The sequence below is a fragment of the Humulus lupulus genome, chromosome 2, assembly GCF_963169125.1.
Source record: "Humulus lupulus chromosome 2, drHumLupu1.1, whole genome shotgun sequence".
Lineage (NCBI taxonomy): Eukaryota > Viridiplantae > Streptophyta > Magnoliopsida > Rosales > Cannabaceae > Humulus > Humulus lupulus.
In genome coordinates this window covers 250001367-250016876 of record NC_084794.1, presented here as the reverse complement: position 1 = coordinate 250016876, position 15510 = coordinate 250001367, and the positions used below count along the sequence as shown (strand labels likewise).

General features: G+C 37.7%; 2 protein-coding genes across 2 annotated transcripts; both read left to right on the top strand.

Annotated features, from left to right (window-relative positions):
* Positions 1-1109: 1109 nt before the first annotated feature.
* Positions 1110-9767, top strand: LOC133819177 (uncharacterized). Its single transcript, XM_062252357.1, has 3 exons — positions 1110-2374; positions 6788-7095; positions 9188-9767. The coding sequence occupies exons 1-3, from the start codon at positions 1311-1313 to the stop codon at positions 9544-9546; spliced, it is 1731 nt and encodes a 576-aa protein (XP_062108341.1). The 5' UTR covers positions 1110-1310; the 3' UTR covers positions 9547-9767.
* A 1328-nt stretch (positions 9768-11095) lies between these two features.
* Positions 11096-14166, top strand: LOC133819178 (FRIGIDA-like protein 4a). Its single transcript, XM_062252358.1, has 3 exons — positions 11096-12375; positions 12821-12996; positions 13393-14166. Exons 1-3 carry the CDS (start codon positions 11478-11480, stop codon positions 13876-13878), a joined length of 1560 nt encoding a protein of 519 aa, XP_062108342.1. The 5' UTR covers positions 11096-11477; the 3' UTR covers positions 13879-14166.
* Positions 14167-15510: the final 1344 nt, after the last annotated feature.

Genomic DNA, 15510 nt, shown 5'->3' with positions numbered 1-15510 from the left:
ATATCCCATGATAATCGGAATTTATTATCATATTACAACAAATTCCCAAGGAATAGAGATTTTCTAATAGCAATCGCATTCAAACTGGACTATCGATCTCGAACATACAATTTACACACTTTTGAGATCAACCAACATCACAAGCTCGTCACTCTGGTTAACCTCATCCTTAGCTAGTGATTTCATCAAGCTTAACCATCGGAAATCAACCTCTTCGAGCTTGCAATGAAGGTTCGAATTGCACTCAGTCTTCAGAGAAGATCCATCCTTTCGAGCTTGATGCCTAAGCTCAAACCTTCTTAACTGGTGCTCGGTCGCCAATTGGAACAAATCAGGAAACATGTTAATTTATACAAGTGTTGAACCCTTACTCAACATTTTCGAGCTTACACTTTATAAGCCTATATTTCGAGGCTCATTTATGACGATTTCGAAATTTGGGTGTAACGTGTCATAAAATGTAAACCTAAACATGATATGTTTATAAACAGGTTAACCTGTGACACAACACATTTAACATGATATTTAAACATGCCATATTCAGGTCGTGTTAACCTTACCATATTTATATTTTGGACCTATTTAACCCACATAGATAAATTAAAAATGATAAATAAGTTCAAACAAGTCATTTTAACCTATATAACACCTATTTATATGTTATATAGGTTATACCTATGTAATCAGCTCAAATTTAAAACATAAATCTAATATTCAAAATATAAGATATCATACACTAAAATACAACATTATATATTATTAAATATGTTAAGTTTAGGTTAACCTATTTATGAATTATTTAGTAACTTATACTTAATCATGTTAAACATATTAATTTCAGGTTTAATGGGTTAACCTGATTGTAATATAAAATTTAATTGTGTCTAATTGGGTTTAACCTATTTTATCCTGTACTTGTTTATATTAAACCCAAATTCACTAATTTTGTATCGTTTTCAAGTCGTGTTATCGTGTCGTGACTTATATTGTCCATCTTTATTAATACTGAGAAAAAAAAAAAGTTTGTTTGTAAGCCCAAAAACGACTGTCGTAATGTCGTTTCGTTTATCCTACAGTTAAACTTAAAAAAGAATTCTCCTGAATAGGAAAAATAGAGGATCATCCATATAGTCCAGAGACAGACGACAATGGCTGAAACCTTCACGATACGCTTGCCCTGCTTCTGCGGCCAAGGAACTCGCTAGCTAATATATCACCCACGCATATGTATATATACGCACATATATCTATTTTTATATATCTGTACGTATATAATCCGAAACCCTAGCAAGCGAAGTTCCGTACGGACGATGGCCGGAGGTAACCATGCCAAGGGCCCCTCCCACAAGCCATCTACTGCTTCAACCGCAACCTCCGCCTCCCACCGCAAGTCCCGCTGGGACCCTCCTTCCAACACTAATACTAATACCAATTCCAATACCAAATCAAAAGCGACCACCGCCACCACCACCAACACCAAGTCTCCCGCCACCGATCCCAAAACCCCAAAACCTAAAATCGACTCGTCTCCCAAGCCCGGTCCAACGCCAAGCCCGGCCCAACCTAAGCCCACAACGAAGGACCCGCCCTCTTCCCGTCCTGGCAACCCACATACGGACCCTTCTCCTGGATCTCATCAATTCCCGTTCCCCGACCCCGCCGCGCTTGGCCCACCTCCACCGCCGGCTTACGGCTTTCACATGCTTGAACGACGCTCGATCGCTCTTGCTGATGGGAGTGTACGGTCCTACTTCGCTCTCCCTCCCGATTATCAAGACTTCCCGATTGGGAGGTTCGGTCCACCGGGTCATGGTTATGAAATGGGAGGGTTGGACCGGCGTTTTCCACATGGTGGACCGACGAGTCCCGGTGGAGGAAGGTATAATCGGAACCAAGATTACTGGAATTCGCTTGGGCTTGATGGGCGTGGACCCGGTGAAGGGTCACTGAAGAGGAAGTACTCGGAAGAGGAGGAGAAGGAGAAAGAGAAGGATCTTATGGAAGATTTCGCGAAACGAAGGCAGCATGAACAGCACTACTTGCCGTATGGGAATCCGAATGGTTTTCCGGCGGGTCATGGCCATCGCGGTGGCGAGTTTTCGGCCGGGAACAATGGCGAAGATTCGAGATCTAACAAATATATGAGGGATGTTGGGGGTCTTGATAATAATGTAGGGTTCAGGCAAGGCTCTGGTAGTGGTGGCGGTGCTGGTGGTGGTGATCAAGGGACGCATAAGCATCTTGAAGTTGACCAGAGTGAGCTTAAAAAATCATTTCTTCGCTTTACCAAGGTGATTAACGAAAGTGCTAACCAGAGGAAGAACTACTTGGAGAATGGAAAGCACAGCCGTCTTCAATGTGTTGCTTGTGGCAGGTTTGACGAAATTGGGTCTTCTTTTAGCTGCTACCCTTTGAAATGTTTCTTCTTGATAGTTTTAGGAACTACGTTACTTGGACTTTATGGGATTTTTGGCTCGTAGGGGGTGCGTGTTTAATCGCTGCACTTGTCCAAACTATGGGAATTAGAGTTTCTATGCTCAACTTTCTCATTGGCAATTTGCTAGATGATAAAGTTGTGATATTTCCTATTTCATTCTGTTTATACTCCCATTTTTAGGTAGATTTTTATAGCCGGATAGCTTAGTTAAGTATTAGAGGATGTTAATGGCTATTAGGCGTGTCTCATGGGTGCTAATTAAATATATTTTTACGTACCTTAAGTTTGGAATGAGTTGATGGAAAATGGTCCAGAACTCAACTTTGATCTGCTTGAGTGAAATTGTTAATGTTGTAGTTTTGGTGCCAACCACAGAGTGTGCGGTGATTTGTGCTGGTAATTGAAAATGTGGTTGCGATAGGCGTAGGAATTGATTACTATGATGCGATTATTTCTTTACAGTAATTCAAGTTTTTTGGTGAGTATGTCACTGGACGAATCCCCATTTATTTAAGAATTAGTATCACCTGTTTGATCTACAGTAATTTAGGTTTTATTGTGGAATATGTTCAGACAAGTTGGTCTAATGTGATTGATATAAATTTGAACGTTTAGGATTCCCTAGTGTATTATTGCCACACAGCCTTGGCATTTAATGATTAGTTTAGTTGTGCATTGCTTACATTGATACCATTTTGGTAAATATGCAGGAAGGATGCTTTCTGTTCAATCTTGTGATATTTGTGATTGTAGAGTTATTTTGACTGGATTTGGGTAGTATTCTGTGCTTTGCTTCTGTTGTGTTATTAGTGTGATTGTTTCTATTTTAAAAATCACAGGAATGTTTTTGTTCCTCCTGGTTTTTTCTTCACCCTGTTGAGGACATTTGTTTGTTTCCTTTTTGATTGCAGTTCCCATAGTATCTTTTATTTGATAATTTCTCTAGTCCAATAACCAATTTCATGAACCTTAATATTGCTGTGTCTTATTTGGGTGTTCAGTGTATTATTATGCAGGATTCAATATTAATTTGTTACTGGATGTTCCTTGCCAGTTTTATTATCATGTTATCTTATCCTGTCTTCATTTGCAACTGAAAAGCTAGTTCGAAGATCTATATGATCAATTCTGAATTGAATTCTTTCAGTTTTGGTAAGAACTGACTGGGTTTTTGTAGTTGATTATTATAATTCAAAATTATTTTTCATCGGCTATTGTTTTGGATGGCCACTAGTCCAGCTTCTTGAATTGCTTTCTTCTCTATAAAATGGCAGCATAAATTCCTCTTTAACCCATAGTGAACTTGTGGAATTGTAGGTGTTGCTGCCATTTATAGATGTATAGGATTTTTAGATGGACCTGCTGTATTGCTAGAACCCAAAACCTAGTTGTTCTTGGTCAAACGCTTACTGGGTTTAGTAGTGGGTCACTAATGTTTGATTGTGGTTGCATTTCAACCAAAAGTATTTGAAGCTAAAATTGAGATGTGAAATATAGCTCAAAGGAGACTGCTAACAAGATTTACTACATGTATGTAGTGACATATGTATCCATTTATTTATTTGAAGAAAAATCTGCATGTGTGATTTCATGTGTAGGTGTGGGTTGATAACTTGCTTGCTTTATAATAAAATTTATATTCTCTTTTGAATGTCATGGGTTCAAGCCCTTTCCTAGTTAATTATGTATATATTGCCTTTTCCAGACCATGTTGTGCTGTTTAGTTTTAGTATAAGTAATTGGCCTGAAGCTTGGCCCACACTACAAGCTGTTGGGCTCTGCGCACTATAGAAGGTATATCCATGTTGTGCTTGATTATCATAGAAGAAGTTAAGGTTGAGGTTGGGTTAGCTGGCCTAACTCAGATTTGTTATATTGCTCTTTATGTATGTGTTTGCTTGATTATGTACCTATCTCCTATTTCGTTTTACATTAAATAGATAGAAAGTCAATCTCAATTTTTTTGCTTAAATATTTTCTGATGTTCATGACCTAGATTGGTTGTAAAGGCTGGGCAGTAATATCTGTTTTTCTTGTTAACTGATGGCTCTTTTTTCTTCCAGCCACCGTTTTCTGGAGCCCACTTTCATTATATCACTTTTTCTTGGTTAGATTGTTTGCAACTCTAATTATGTGAAATGCTCAGGTGGTCGACATGTAGAGGGAAAGATTATGCAATTGTATTTTGTGTTAGAGTTAGGTGGACAGATTTGTATTTATATTTGTCAGTAAGTACATTGATTTTTCTTAATATTCATGGATAAATCACTTTGCAAATGAACACATGATCATCATTTGTGTTCGTGACCTAATTACCTGATTTTTTTTTCTAACTCCAAATCGAAGCTGGTACTTGACTCTCTTCAATTATCTTGTCTAATGATAGGTGAATGCTTGAGGATGAATTTATTTTGGGCCATATCTTTTACTCTTAGTGCCGTATAAAATATGGCTCTCGTTGCTCAGATCTAGCTTGACATCAATTCCACTTTGTTCGTTGCCAAGCTTTTATACATAATTGTGAAACACTCTTTTTATTGGGTGTTGTATCTGTAAAACTAGGGGTGAGCATTGGGCGGGTTGGTCGGGTTACAAGGCATTTTTACCCGTCCAATGTCATAATCGGGTTAGCAAAAATGACCCGTAACTTGCCCAATTAAGAATTTTTTTTTTTTAAACCGTCCAATAATTTGGGCGGGTTGGTCGGGTTAACCCGCCCAAACCGAAATGGGATTTTTTGGGTCGGGTTGGGCGGGTTGGTCGGGTTGGGCGGGTCAACCCGCCCAAACAAAATTTGTTTTTTTTTTTAAATTTTTGTTATTTTTTTTTTAAATACTAATACTAATAGTGTGAAGTTTATCTTTTTAAACTTAAAATAATATTCTAAATTTATAGTAAAAAAATAAAACAAAAATTAATTAATTTATATATATATATAATGCTTAATTGGGCGGGTTGGGATATATTGGGCGGGTTGAGTTATATTTTCAACCCGCCCAATGAAACAATTGGGTGGTTTAAATTTTGGTCGGTTTATTCGGGTTGCGTTTTTTGGCCGTTTTTTCGGGTTGGTTTGGGCGGATTATTCGGGTTGGGCGGGTTGTAAAAATTTCTGCACAGCCCTATGTAAAACATGTCAAAACCCTGGACATCTTGATACTGGAAATGTCGTAGAAATGATTGTGATTACTTGGTTCTTGTGGAGCTTTATAGCTTTACAAGGAGGAGTGATCTATAAGGCTTTTATGTGTGATGATGTGGAGGCTTTATTAATAAGCACTTAAGATGTGTTACCGAGTCTTAAATTTGGTTCTCTAGATTCAATTTTGAGCCATAGAGTTTGAAATAAGAATATAAGATAACTTTTAAGTTGAAATATATATTGATTATACTTGCTTGGGTGATGTAGAAACTAGATGTTTGTAAATTTGTCCAACATTTTAAAACGTAACAATGAACTTTGTTTGACCTCGTTGGAACTCTAGAGCTTTCTCAGCTTTTGCTTGTTTACCCTATAGCTGGTGATTTTTATAATAGGTAAGCTTAAGAGAAGCAAGAAATATTATTTTGAAGAGAAAATGTGCTTTCATAGCATTTGTATGGGTTTTAGAGAGTTTAAGAAGTGAGGGAGAGATTGGCACACAATGATTTTTCCAACTTTGTGGCATGGACTTAGTAGTACATTCCTAGGAAGCTAAGTTAAGCTAAAGTTTAAACATTTTTAAGAGGAGTGTCATTTCATAGGAGATTTGTACATACGCATTTGCAGACATGCTGTTGGAAGATAGAATAAAAAGTAAAGCATCTAAGTTATAGCTGTTCCTGCAAGACATATAGATAGGGAAAGATCAATCTCCAGTATATTAGTATGAATTATGATAAGTAGTTTTGATAGTTTCTTAATTTCATTTTTCTATGCTTTGTTTTCATACATAAGATTACTTAAGAAGGACTTGGATTTGATTTTCCCTTGTTTGTTTCTAATACAAATCCAATGCAAAAAGCATTATCTGGGAAAGATCAATCTCTAGTACATTAATACATTAAGAGGTTTATAGATATTTTTTAATTTCATTGTTCAATGACTCAATCTTGTGATTACTTACTGCCAACGCTCTTCAGTTCTTGTTCTGAAAAAACTCTAATATTGAAGTTGATGTTTACTAGTCTGTTTGGTGAAAAACTAAATATTGGTTTGTGATGTTTCGTTTTCATAATGTCTTGAAGGCAACCTTATACTGCTGAATTTATTTCCCTTCATTTCATATAAGCTTGACATATAGGCCCGTGATGATGTCTGTAACTTCTTTGTAGATATGTTTTTCAATTCCCTTGTATGCAACATTTCAGGTCTTCTAAAGATTTTCCGGATATGCATAGTCTCATCATGCACACTTACAACTTGGATAATGCTGACTTGCGTGTGGATCATTTAGGCTTGCACAAGGCTCTATGTGTTTTAATGGGGTGGAGCTACTCAAAACCTCCTGATAACTCAAAAGCGTATCAATTTCTTTCTGCTGACGAAGCTGCAGCGAACCGGGATGATCTGGTTATTTGGCCACCAATGGTGATAATTCATAATACATTAACAGGAAAGAACAAAGAAGGGCGGATGGAAGGTTTGGGAAACAAAGTTATGGATAGCAAAATTAGAGGTACAATATGCCCCTTAATTTTATTTTTGTAATGCCATTCTTCATGCTGTTACCATAATTGTTTCCCTTCAGAAAGCTTATAAGAAGACAAGTATTATTACATTTTAAGTCTAGTCAATCGTCCCATAGTCTAGTACATGAGCTTGATTTTAATTGTTTGAAGCTTTATTTATTTTAAAAAATTCTTTGAAGCTTTTCCTGCCTAGGATATGGCCAGGTGTGTTGTTAAATGTGTTCACTATGTTGTCAGTGTCACCCCCTTGAGTAATTGAGGGTAAGTAGCATTCTAAAATCAGAATCTTCTCATTATTGACAGTATTATAAAGAGGTTGATGTCATGTGAAGTCAGATATTTGGACTCTATTGTAGAGTAGTAGAAAGGAGCTGTTGTAGTGATTTTTATTGCCTCTATATCAATTTTGCGCTTTCTTGAAATTAGTTGATACGAGGATTAAAAAATTGAGAGACCAAGAAAAATAAGGAGTGTAGTAAACATTTTCCCCCTTTTTGTCATGTAACTCATTTTAGTTTTCTCTAAGATAACATTGGGGCAATAAAAGGGAATAGCAATAAATAACTCTTCATTGCAAGAAGAGGACAGCAAAGCCAGCTCATCCTCTTAATTCATGCCTTGTGATCATTGTACATTTCATATCTAACTGATGCTATGCTGGAAAATTGGTTAGAGCCTACAAAGCCAACTAGTTATAGCCTATAGGGTCCACAATCCTTTGGAAAAGGGAGTTGTTGAATGGTCTACAGTACGTTGACTATCAAAAACTTTGGGCTTGAGTTGATAGAAACCTTATTGCATATGATTTTCTAGGTGCCTCTGCAGGTTATAATACCAAATTTGTAATGAATGCCGACTAACAAAACCACACACACCCTCACTGATGACAGGTTATTGAAAACCTTATCAATGGTTCTGGACTACATGAAACCATGGGGAACTCATGCATTTTTTTTTTCTTCCCCCATGCTGTTGGTTGATTTGCCTAATTGAAGGTTTATTTATGCCAACTAGAAGAATTAATGACAAGTTTTCTTCAAATTGTGTTGGATCCACTTTTTAATTAAGATATCAAGAAAGTAAGGAGAGCTTGTAACGAGGGTTTTTATTCCATAAACTGTTATGGAACATTTAGGGGTCTTGTCGAATTTAATAAACATGGAGGACCAAGGCATTACCAAATTTAGTTTCCATGAAGAGGTCCCCCAACTCTTACTCTTTTTTAACCCTTCTTTTTGGATGATGGTGTTGTCTTGTGGGGTAGTCCATTGCTTGTTGTTTTGTGATCCACCTTGATGTCGGTATGCTGTTGTCATCTTGGTTTCATACTCTGAATCATAGCCAGATTTGGCTTTTCTGATTATTTGATTCCATTTTTCCGGATTTAGTTTTTTTTTTATTGATGTATGGCTAATGTGAACCCCATAATTTTTATCTGAACTGGCAGTCCCAAAATGTGGTTGTGTTGTTTTGGATGATTGGTGCTCTACTCTTGTATTATCTTTATTAACGGGGAATATAGCATGTAACTAGATTCCTGGGTTAACTGCCTTATCTAACACTGTTTTTGAATTTGCATTGTTTGGGCTTGCAGCCTGATTATTATTATTTTTTTAGTGATTGATTGTGAGCTGGGGTAACTAGTTTTAGGTGGGTTTTGGTCAACTAAGTTACATAGTCATATTTTGGCCTTGTACGTTGTCTGCAATGGTGCATTTGTCTCTGGTCATTGTATTAAATTAGTGATAGAAGAATTCAGGTTTTTGTTGTTATGTGTAACCACATTTGATATATGCTTTTTGCCGATGCCTTTTTATATCTGACCGGTAATTGTTGTCAGTCAGTTGTGACTCACTGCTCCATTAAATTAAATTTTATGAACTAATTATACTTGCTGTACGGGAAAGGCAGCCTCCACACCAATGTTCTCAGATCCTCTTAAGGAAAAAATAAAAATCCAGGCAATCTGTATCGAAATAGTGCATGGACTGATTCCTTGTACTGTTAGTATTTGAATGAGATACCAGTTTCTTTTTGACAAGTCCTCTCCTTGGTTTGGTATTCTTTGTGTTTTTTCAGAGTTTGGATGCACTGTCGGTAAGTCAAAATCCTTGTATGGTAGAGAAGGCCATTTGGGTACAACACTCATAAAGTTTTCCAGTGACCAAGCAGGCCTTAAGGAGGCCAACCGCTTGGCAGAGTATTTTGATCGGGATAACCGGGGACGCAGAGCTTGGGCCCGTCTACAGCCTTTAACACTAGGAAGCAAGGATGATGAGAACAATCCACACCTCATGACATTCGATGAGAGAACACGAGAGAAAAAGAGGATTTTCTATGCCTATCTTGGAACTGCCAGTGATCTGGACAAAATCGACTTTGAAACAAGAAAGAAGGTGGTGATTGAAAGCCAGAGGGAATACAGAGCATCGAATTAGACTTTGAACAAAATTGACTTTGAAGGTATTGTGGTAACTTTTTCACATGGACTTTTAGTTTAAGCACATTTGGTGCCGATCTTTTTCTGGTTGATGTGGGTGGGGGGGCTGTCTTGTTGGTAGGTGATTGAAGCTTTTATGTAAATTTAATAGCCAACAGGTGTGTCATGAGGCCAATAGAGCCCCCTTTAAATGCCTGCTAATTATTGTTGGAAACTTAATGCCGTTTTTTGTTTATGTTTTTTATTCTTATTATTATTTTTTTAAAAACTTTTTGGTGGATCAGATTGATTTTTCTTGATTAGGGTTTATGTCATCACAAAATATTGCATTATGCATTTCACAAAACTAACGCCCCTTGTCCAAATCTCCATGTGGAAGAAAAGTAAATTTACACTTTTACCCCTTACTCTTTTACAAAAGGTCATTTTAGCATACATCTTGTACCGTAAGCAATACTCTCTCTCTCAATAATTATTCGGTTAGGTTGGAGCTGAATCTAAAAAGTTTGGCTATATTTATAGGGGTTTGCTTGGGTCTTCAGTAATACTAAGCGGATATGCATATAATGCCTACTTTGATGTGAAAGTTGAAATAAACTGGCTGGTTTAAGTTTTGTTGTTTGTTATTATTATTTTCCTGTACTTGGGTTGGATTTAACGAAAGAGATTCTGAAAGCTTAATCGCTTTGTGCGAAGGATTTATCAAATTTGCCTTTACATTTTTTATTTATTATTATTATTACCTAATTACTCAACTTTACAAGGTGTGTGTAGTCTGGAAAGATCTTGTTTTGATTTGTGTACTATTTATTTTAAAAAAGAAATTAATAAATTTGACGTGCACACCATTATTAGTTCAGTACCGAGTGAGACCGGAAACTTGGACGGTTGGGACCCAACGCTAGTGGTGGTAAAATAATTTAAAATTGAAAAAAATTGAAAAAACCAATCCTTGCCTGCCTGCCTAGGATCATCAAATCATTTCGGTTGCTGACCCCTTAAGTGGTCCAAAGAATCCTATGGGCCGGGGTGTCCACGTCACATGTCCAGAATCTAAACTATTGGGCTTTCATGTGGGCCCATGACATTTCTTATGTGGGCCCAGCTCAAAACAGTTAAAAACAATCTTCCAAACCCTATTGGAAAATACCATACAAAATTGAAGGAAAAATACAGTGAGATTAGATTCCTTACTACCACCTAAAGACACCCCCCTAAGCTGTAAACATACTTTTATTTTTTGCGAAAAAAAATACATATAAAATTTGAATAGACATACCACCACCATGGTATGTGCATGCTCTCAGTTTTTTTTAGGTCACGCTTGGTACAGTATTAGCTGCAGTAGTAGTAGACAATAGGCAGTGTAGATAAATATTAATCCCACAATGTCTACTTTATCTGACTCTCCCCATGTGGTGGTCAGTGGGCCTGGCCCACTTCACTTTTGCTTTTTTTTTTTTTTTCACTTTGATCTAACTTCGATTTCCGGGAAAGTGAAGAACTAATTCTCTTCTCTGTTCTACTTCAACTCTTCTCCCAAACACCCCCTCCCACCTCACCTCACCTCACCATCCCACCATCATCATTTCCCGCTTTAGATTTACCAAAATGATATTACAATATAGTAGTTCTACACACCATGTGCGCACTTTAGCCCGCTCTCGCGCTCACCCCGCATACACCAAACTTTATTTGTACGCACCATAGGCGCATTCTAGAGCTGCCTCTTGTGGCAACTTTTTCTCGGACAGCCGCCTCCACGTGTCTCCTTATCAACCGTCCACGTCACCTCAGTGTCTTCTTCTTTCCTCGTCTAGCTTTATCCTTTGCCCATTCTCTTTCTCTCTGTAATTCTAGGGTTTCTGTTTCTGCTTTACTCTCTTCTTCTTTGGCAACTGACAACTGAGTTGACACAGTTCTAAAGATATGGGGTCTATCCCCGATCCCGGCGAGTTGACTGAGTTGACTCCACCGAGTTTTGATGAGTTCCAGAGGCAGACTTCTCTGATGACGAGCTGTACTCTGCTGTGGAAGGAGCTCTCTGATCACTTCACTTCGCTGGAGCAGAACCTCCTGAAGAAGTCGGAGGCAATCAAACGCAAAATTCAGACTCTGGACAACGAGACCAAGGAGTCACTCCATGAGCTCGAGAAGCGTGAGGTCACCATCGAAGGTAGTGTCAAGATCGCACTAGGTAAGGTCGAGGTGAGCAAGGAGGCTGCGATCATGGCCATGGAGAGAGGTCCTGGGGATGAGGATGGAGAGGTCGACGATGGCGAGGGCCTGCTTTTGAGGCTGAAATGTTTTTGTCTGAAAATGGACGCGGAAGGGCTCTGGAGGTTCGTGACTGGAAAGAAGAAGGAATTGGATGCTCTTAGAGCTCAGATGCCTCTAGCTTTGGCTGAATGCGTTGATCCGGCAAAGTTCGTTCTGGAAACGATATCGGAGGTTTTTCCGGTGGACAAGAGGGTGGATAAGAGCGATAGAGGTAACGATTTGGGTTGGGCTTGTGTTCTGATGCTGGAGTCGCTGATTCCGGTGGTTGTGGACCCGGTCATCGGGAAATCCAGGCTTCTGGTGACGCCGAGCGTGAAGACACGCGCCAATAAGATCGCGGAGACATGGAAGGCGAGTTTAGAAGAGCGCGGTGGAATAGAGAACGTGAAGACCCCAGATGTCCATACATTCCTGCAACATTTGGTGACTTTTGGAATTGTGAAGAAGGAAGACGTGGATTTGTACAGGAAGCTTGTGGTTGGGTCTGCCTGGCGAAAGCAGATGCCTAAGCTTGCAGTTTCGCTTGGTCTCTCTGATAAAATGCCTGGTTTGTTCTGCTTCTCTCTCTCTCTCTCTGTATATTTGAGTTTTCTCTCTTAGAACTTTTGATATTAAACTCATGTTGTAGTCTTCCTCGGTGCATATTATATTTCCTCTGCATTAGTATTTTGTCTCATCACCCATTTAGGAGTAAATCATTGATATGCTCACTAGGTTATGGGTTATCGATTTCTACTACAAACAAGTCTAATTGAATGATTCACTAATGAGAGTTATTTACGATACATTGGAAGGGTGTTTGACGATGCTTCGTTCTAGTGGTTTCTTGGGCGTGGAAGTGGAGTTATGAACATCCAGTAGTAACTATGAAGAAACTACTTTCTGTCTTGTATAATCTGTACATGTCATGGTGTCGGTCTTTGCTTTGAATGTTTACACATGTTGCGTTGTAATGGTGGTTTTTTAATCCTGTGGAGTTTTTCTGTTTACAGATATGATTGAAGAATTAATCGGTAAAGGGCAGCAGCTTGATGCTGTACATTTCACTTATGAAGTTGGCCTTGTGGACAAGTTTCCTCCTGTTCCTCTGCTCAAAGCTTTTCTCAAGGATGCTAAGAAGGCTGCAGCCTCCATAATGGAGGATCCCAGTAATACTGGCCGAGCTGCGGTATGCTTTTCTTGATTACCTTATATAGTTGTTATATCTAAAGCTGAGTCCACCTCCTCCAGTTACCTGCTTATAATTCTGACAGGTATCTTGGTATGTTCTTGTAAGTATTAGCCTATATCTTTTATGCCAGTCGTATGGCATACAAGTTATATTCTGGGCTTAAATCTTGGTGCAAAAATATTTAGCTGTGAAGATTGTTAGTTGGTAATTGATTTTTTTGTGTAGTTTCAAGTTTTGGAGGCTTTTTATGCTATTGTTAATAATATGGGTAAACTGCTATTCATATCACTTGGCTGGATTGTCCTTCATAAAAAATCTATCTATCTAAATGAATCAGTGGAAAAGGTTTTCATTTTCAACTAACCAATGTACTTTTACTTCAATTTTCCACAGCACCAAGCTGGCCGTAAAGAGCAGTCAGCACTTCGAGCTGTCATCAAGTGCATAGAAGAGTACAAACTCGAGTCTGAGTTTCCTCCCGAAAATCTCAAGAAGCGCCTTGAACAGCTAGAGAAGGGCAAGCCAGAGAAGAGAAAGACGGTCCAAGTTCCTGCGAACAAGCGAACACGAGCCAACAATGGAGGCCCTATGCCTCCTGCCAAGGCTGGCCGATTGACGAATGCATACGTCTCTTCATTCCCTGCTGCTCCAACATTTGTGAGGTCTCCTTCACATGGTCATTACGCTGCTCCAGTTCCTCCTTACCACTCCCCACCAACCATGTATGGCAGCAGAAGCCCACCAACAAACCCCTATGTGTACTCACCCGAGGCAGCCTCCATGGCTGGATCATACCCTGGAGCTCCCATGACCTATCCCGCATATGGCGGTTATGGCAATGGTATGGCACCAGCTTATCAGCAGGCTTACTACCGATAGACATGACTACTTTTAAAGAAGATGGTAACCACTGATATATGATATATATAATATAAGATATGACCCCAATCTCATCTGCTTTTACAATGGTGTTTGTCTGTAATCACTAACCTTTTAATGGTAGCGATATGGTCTGTATGGTAATCTGTGATATTTGTCATGCTTCTTGCTTTTCTCAAAGTGAGAAGCTGTATTTCTAATGTTGATGATCAAACTGTAGTAGTACTTACTAGGTTATTGTGGAAAGTAATTAGGATGACCGCAATACCACCAATGTTGTCTTGTTTAGTTTTTGTAGAAAAAAAAAACAAAAAAAAAAACTTTTATTACTGTTTCTTCATACGATTCTAATTATAACAAATGCTACCAGAAGTTAAAGATTTTGTTGAAAAAAAGGCACTAAAGTGATGGTATTTGAGTCTGGAACATTGTAAAATTTTGTTTTCTTAAAAAGTTTAGGCGATATAGCTTTCAAGAATTTGATTAGTGTCCACTTTGTTGCCGCCATAAAATTGGGTTTGGACCATTTCTATGTGTATGGAATAGCCAAACTAACATTTGTAGTATGGTGTATTAAGACTGTTATGAAGTACTTGACCCTAAGATTGGTTGTGGGCTGCAAATTGTTGATGACATTTAGAAGCCAATGATTGATGATCAAGTGTGATCACAACGTCGCTCTGGGATGTATTCCTTCAACAACTGGAGTTCGTCGAAATCTAAATACATAAAAATTAAGTTCGTGCAGATGCTTAAATGAACCAAAAAAAAAAACTATCTTAGAAGTAACGATTTGGGCGGTAGAATTTAATGAAAACTATCTTAGAAGTAACGATTTGGGTCAATTAAAAAAGAATTAATAATTATGGAGCATTTACTAATTTGTAATGAATACAGCAATTGAAATTTCCTTCGAATTTCTCCTAAAAAAAACTAAGCAATTGGAATTCCCCATTTTTGTTGGGGGAATTCGCTAAACTAACAATATAAACGTATGAAATTTGTGAAATAATTTCACTGAATTTACACTAATCATCCTAAGGGTCATTATTACACCATAGAGGATATTTTATGAATTAATTTTTTTTTTGAAAAATTAATTTGTTATTATATATTTCTATTGTAGGGGTGTAAATGTACGATAAAGAATAGTAAATGGGAAAAATTACACTATGGGATACAAAAATATCGACCATCATTTAAAATTTAGATATACCAGAATGTGCATATAGATATTTAATGTTTTCTTCTCTCTTTTCCTTGACTTCAAATTTTTTTTTCAGCCACACCGCTGGTCGGCTGAGCTTAAGAGTGGTACCATCGTGACCTATTTTGAAGGTGGTCATTTTGATATTTGGAAATATATATCTTTTCGCCGTTGCCGGAGAAGATGACCAGAATAAAAAAAAACCTTTTAGTTTCTTTTACATTTTGTTAACAAAAAAGTAACAAAATTTTAAACTTAAACAAAATTTAATATACCAAAAAGTGTTCTTATTTTACATTTAAAAGATATCATATATTATTCTAAACAACTTTAAAACTATTTTATAAATATTTCAAGTAACTATTTAAAAATAGATTCTTTAGGATACTAATTAGTAAATTTTAAACAGAGCATAAGAAAACTCT